Genomic DNA, 6,000 nt, shown 5'->3' on the forward strand with positions numbered 1-6,000 from the left:
AAGACACACATGCCTAGTAGAGGAATTCTGCAGCTGAGGCCGGGATGAGAAGTGGCCCAGGACTTTTCAGACTCTTTCAGAAATGCCAGAAATCATCGGGTCACCTCCCTTCTCTGTTCTTTAGTTTTCCCTTTTGTAAAGTGAAACCAAAGACCCATGTGCTGGTGAAAGGCTTCCCACTCTCTAGAGATCTGTGATTCTAAGATGTATGGTCAAGGAATGCTTCAAGGACAATCAGAGAACCCTCAGGTTTACTGTCTGAAGTTATCTGTTCAACCATTACCTTCCCAAGGTCAATTACAAGACTGGGATGGAGGGGCAGGTTGACCACAAGCAAACACCAGCCACACCAGCAACTCTCTTTCTCTAAAATTACAGGAGATTGGCCTCGCCTCTCTCGGTGCACCTGATGATTATGTCGAGAAACTCGCCACGGTAAGTCCCCTCTCCCTGGTGGGTAGTGGGACAGCTTAACCCTCAGGTCTTTGAAGCTCTGTTCTTGCCCTTGAGAGTCAGGCCATTTGGGGAAAAAAATCAGAATGAACTTTCACATTATTTCTTCTAAACAGTTTGCTGTTAAAATCAACTGCATGTAGATGTAAATTTATACAGTGTGTCTTGAAAACACCAGCAGACTATAAGGATAGCCCTGAGAGACCTCAGTCAAAGTATATGTGAGGAATAGCCTGGGTTCATGGCTCTGTAGAGAGAATATTCACATTATACCTTTATGCTGGAAACTCATTGGGATCTTTTCTCAAAACACAAGGGGCCGGGGCTTCCCCCTCTTACCAGAAACTTTGCTCTTCTAACGTGACTACTGTCCTCCAGGGAAGCAGAACATTGCACAGTAGGGGTTTCTTTCCTGTAGCTTCTCTTTTCAGCTTCTAAGTCACATTTATTATACATTGCACAGCTTGGAAGTTGAAAAAGGAAACTTTATAATGAAATCAGGTGATTGAAAAATCCATCACTCAGATGTCAGGTTCTAAGTTTGCTTCCTCATATCTGAAAATGGACATAATAGTTTATAACCTGCTCATCTCAAAAGTGAATTATTAGGTCCAGAGAGTTCAGTGTTTGCACACATGAGTTATTGAGTAACAGATGCAAGAGGCAGCTATCACAGAAGCTGAGGAGCTTAGTAGAACATCTCATTTGTGAGAAGAAAAACTTAGACCCCAAAGCATCACATTCTCTTCTGTAACAATGGTAAGAAGCATTTAACAACCTAACTTCTCAAAGAAAAATCTTAGTGTTCTTGTTGGTCCTTGATTTGCTGTGTGATTGTATGTTCGTTGTTTGATGTCTCTGAGCTGAAGACTTCTCATCTGTATGTAAGGAGATCAGACTCGCAGAGATCTCACACACTTCCCAGAATTAATAATCTCTAACGCATTAAATATCTAACATACTCCTAATTCCTCAAGACCATAACTTGAGTTTCTTTTGACTTTAGTCAGTAGAGTTATGCCAAAACTCCAGGACCACCTTTCCCAGGCTAGGCTTCTAGAACATGTCAGACGGGGAATTCTTGAAAGAAAAGAACTTGATTATTGGGGAAGGATAGTATAGCACCCCATTTTTGCACAATTTGTTGCATGTCGCTCACTGATTCTATTACTAGCCAACCCCCAACTCCCACTTCTGCACCTGATGGGACTACCTGTTAAGTCAGATCAATTTAGGGGAACATCTCACTCTAGTGAGAAAAACAGAAGGGATGCAGGACTTGTCACAGAAATACTTATTGGTTGGGATGGTCTTTCTGGGGTTGGTTTAATACTGTCTTGCTGTTTCCCATCACTCTTTGCACTCAGCCAGTCCTTGCATCAACAGGGTGACACAGAGGGCTTGGAGAAGTGTCCCAGATCACAGTGACTCAGGCAACAGGCCTTAGACAAGCCCCAACCTGGGCAGTCCTGTCCTTGGGGGCATCTGCTTCATTCCTTCCTTAGGATGCCCTCTCAACTTGACTTTCCATTTCAGATTTACTGGTTCACTGTGGAGTTCGGGCTCTGCAAACAAGGAGACTCTATAAAGGCATATGGCGCTGGGCTCCTGTCATCCTTTGGTGAATTACAGGTATGACCCTAATTGGAACCAAGGATGGGTTAGAAAGTGGAGGGTACCAGAGAGCCTCTTGGTACTTGTTAAACCTAATTTGCACCCATCATGATCAACCTGAGGACTTATCCTCCAATACTGACACCTAAGCAGCTATGATTTTCTCATGCCTGTGGTGTTAGAGAGGTAGAAATTTTATCACAAGCACACAAGTGTCCAGGGAAGAGGGGTCTCCTGAGTCCAGGCCTGCTCTGTTCATACAAATATTGGCTCCTGCATGACCTAGTGACCACCTTACCTGAGGATGATTGGGGTAATTACTCCTATCTTGACTGTAAGTTTCAGATGGGCTGTGAAGAGTAGCGTCTAGTGCTATCAGCCTTTCAAATCTGCATTTTCCCCATCTTCATCTTTCACCACCTTGAATAAAAAATATACACTATCCACATAGTTAAGGCATGGCAGCTGTGTCTGTACTACTGAACACATGCAGACACACGTATCATTATTCCCTAAACATTGTACAACAGATGCTAACATAGTCTTTACATTGTACTAGGTATTAGAAGTAATCTACAGATGCTCTAACATACATCAGAGATGTGTATAAGCAGCCACATGCAGTTACTGTACCATTTTATGTAAAAGACTGAAACGTGTAGATTTTGGTATCCTTGAGGATTCCCAGTACCAATCCCTGGCAGACACCCAGGAGTGACTGTATACGCAAAATAATCGAATTTACAGTATTTGGACTGGGGTGTGGAAGGCATCAGGGGAAGATGAGGGGTACAACAGGGACCACCCACCTGATCTAACCATGCAAACTTTCCACTTGGGGCCTGCAGTACTGCTTGACCGACAAACCGAAGCTCCTCCCCCTGGAGCTGGAGAAGACTGCTGTGCAGGAATACACCATCACGGAGTTCCAGCCTCTGTACTACGTGGCTGAGAGTTTTAATGATGCCAAGGAGAAAGTGAGGTGAGGTGGTGACTGAGGTGGGTCAGGAGCCCTTGGCATTCCCTCCTGGGTCTGTGCCACTGATCTGTAGGTGGTTGGCGGAGAGAGTGGGCACCAGAGTTTACAGCAACATGGGCAGCAGACAGAGCCAGCTCTGCATCTTGCTCAGGCCGAGGATCTAATTACAGGATTTGAGGCAGGATCAGTGGTCAGAACACGGTGTCCGCCACTGTTGCGAAACTTGGAGAGCCCTGGTGGTCTTCCTTAACAGCATGTTCTTAGGATGCAGGAGCCAACCTGGAAACCTCATGTGCGAAGATATTGCATTTATAGGCCATTGGCATAGCTGCTTAGTGAGAGTGCTTCATGTCCCTCCTGAGGACCTCCTGTGGTGTCCTTCCTGACCCAAGAGTAGCCTGCAGGGGAGATAGGGCTGTGAAGAGCACAGGATTGGGTTCTTTCTTAGCTCCACAACTTTTTGACAATATGGCCTTGGTTCACCCTTTGCTTTCCCAAGCATTAGTTTCCTCATCAGCAAAACGGGGTTAATAATAATGCTTTCTCTTAAAGTTTCAATGAAGTTTAAAATAGGCACGGTAGCTGTAAAAAGTATAGAAAAGTTAGGACTAAACAATTTTTGGCATATAGGAGGTTCACAATCTGTTAAATGGTATTATCAGCAGAATGTTTTCTTCAATACTTTATTTTTTTCTATACTACTCTCTGGCTATTTCACTTACTCTCGATCTTATTTAATGAAAAAGTTGTGGCCTAATGGTATCCTGTTTTATGGTCAGCTGTCTTTGCCTTTTTGCAGGTAGGCAACTAAATGAAAATATGTGTCCATATGTTTGTATATACACACACAGCACACTCACAAAGGCTTCCCCAGGGGACCTCACTAAAACTCCCCTTCACTTCTAGGCTGCCTTCTGAAGTCCTGCTCTCGTGAGATGTGGGTCTGTTAGTGGCCAATGAAATGCCACTGAGAAAGCTCTTAGCATTATTCTCCCCTACATGATACCCTTCGCTGTGGCTTTGCTTTCAGAAACTTTGCTGCTACAATCCCACGGCCCTTCTCCGTGCATTATGACCCATATACCCAGCGGATCGAGGTCCTGGACAACACCCAGCAGCTGAAGATTCTGGCTGATTCCATCAACAGTAAGCAACTTCCTTTACCCTATGAGGCCATTCTCTTTCCCCAAAATAGAGGGTTGTGCTTTTATATTTTCACAATAAGAATAGTAATGAAGGTGCTAAAATTGTTCTAAGGAGAAAAACACCCCCAGGTAAGACCCTGATTTATTGGAAGAGAAAACTTGGTAAAATGAACAGAATTGCTTTGAGTGTCTTTACCCTTGACCTTCCTAGATTCCTGCTGCCCTCTCACCCATCCCAGCTCTTAAGGGGTGGAATGAATGAATGAACAAAGCCATCAAAAAGGTGAACCTAACTGGGAGGAATTCCAGGCCAAGTGGGGTCCCTACCATATGTGATCTTAACAAAGGCCAAAAAGACGGGTGGTCTGAAGTGTCTTTTAGTGCTTTCCACCCTCCCAGGTTTAAAAAAATTATATATATATATGTTTATTTTTGCATCATTTTGTGCCTTTTCCATCTCCGTTGTCATCCCCGTGGGCTTCCCAGCACTAAGTCACCCGTGTGCCATCACCATAGTCCAGTGCACTCCCTTCCCCACTGCTGCTTTCTGATGTTGCCAGAGAGCTGCACATTCTGCGAGCTGGCTCTGGCTGCTGCAGTCCTCCCCACTAGGCAGATTTACCTGCCACCTTCCATTCTGCAAAACCCCAAGGCTGATTCACCCGATTGGTCCCACCTTGGACCTTAGCTGGAAAAGATCTGTTCAAAAATTCCAAGGAAATACCCTGAGATTAAGGATGGAAGAAACAGAGGTCAACCCATTTTTTGCTTTTTAAATTTTCTCTGCAAAGACAAAATGAATCTACATGTTATTTTTATAGAATTTTTTAGATCATAGAATAATATGTTTAGGAACTGCGGGGTCTTTGGAGTGATACAACCTGAACGAGACATCATCCCCTGTCTATACTTCAGCTTCCTCTGGATTTAGGAGAGAGAGAGGCTTGTCCATCTCTAGGGCCCCTTCCACATCTTTGAAGAGCTTGCGTTCCTCTGGCCCTTTGGCACCTGTGAACATGGCATCAATGGGGGCATCACCATCATACGTTAGTCCAGCAGCCTAGGTCATGGCCTAACATGCTTAGGTCATGAATTTCAAACCTAGCACATGTCAGAATCACCCGGAGAACAAGTTAAGTCAAGTCCAGGTTAAATTTACTAAACATGAGTTTGTATTTGTTATAATGCCCACGATGATGCTGATATAAGAGGTTTGTGTGAGTTACACTATTAGGTGTGATGACTTAGCCCTTTACCAGCATCTGTGATGACCTTGTTAAGTCCTTCCCTGAGAAATAGCATATAGAAACAGAAAGGCAATGGCATTAACATTGACAGCACTAACACTTCCTAAAATTTGTAAGTATCTATGTCATAAATACCCAAATTCTATCACCAAACTAAGCTATCAGTAAGCTTCTTGCAAGGCTGGGGTAACCTTTGCAGTAGCTGGTATCCCTCTGACCCCTAGTTCTTTACATAGAAGAATGTTTGCTCCTGTTACGAGTGGCTTATTTGTTTTTCTTTGTAGGTGAAGTTGAAATCCTTTGCAGTGCCCTCCAGAAAATAAAGTAGTCACAGAAATCCAACTACTTTCATCTGAGAAATTATGAAAGACAACCTTAATTGAAAATGACAGCCTTAAGTCCTTTTTGGAACAAGATGGGAATCAGCAGATAAAGGAACCTGAAATGACATCTTAGTAAATACTCCAAAACATCATGGTGTATCTTTTAGGGTCATATTTGATTTTGAGGTGGTAGTATCATATTTTCAATTGCTTTAAATTCAATAACCTATTATACTTCA

General features: G+C 43.5%; 1 protein-coding gene across 1 annotated transcript in view; it reads left to right on the plus strand.

Moving 5' to 3' along the window:
* PAH (phenylalanine hydroxylase) overlaps positions 1 to 5,774 on the plus strand; it is a 54,941-nt gene extending 49,167 nt beyond the window's left edge. Inside the window, exons 9-13 of the mRNA XM_004675745.1 lie at positions 379 to 435; positions 1,990 to 2,085; positions 2,916 to 3,049; positions 4,077 to 4,192; positions 5,723 to 5,774. Coding sequence (XP_004675802.1) covers positions 379 to 435; positions 1,990 to 2,085; positions 2,916 to 3,049; positions 4,077 to 4,192; positions 5,723 to 5,766 — 447 coding nt within the window. The 3' untranslated portion in view covers positions 5,767 to 5,774. The remainder of the gene's footprint in view (positions 1 to 378; positions 436 to 1,989; positions 2,086 to 2,915; positions 3,050 to 4,076; positions 4,193 to 5,722) is intronic.
* The last annotated feature ends 226 nt before the right edge of the window (positions 5,775 to 6,000 follow it).

Source organism: Condylura cristata, unplaced genomic scaffold, assembly GCF_000260355.1.
Source record: "Condylura cristata isolate star-nosed mole 26May11 unplaced genomic scaffold, ConCri1.0 scaffold00004, whole genome shotgun sequence".
NCBI lineage: Eukaryota > Metazoa > Chordata > Mammalia > Eulipotyphla > Talpidae > Condylura > Condylura cristata.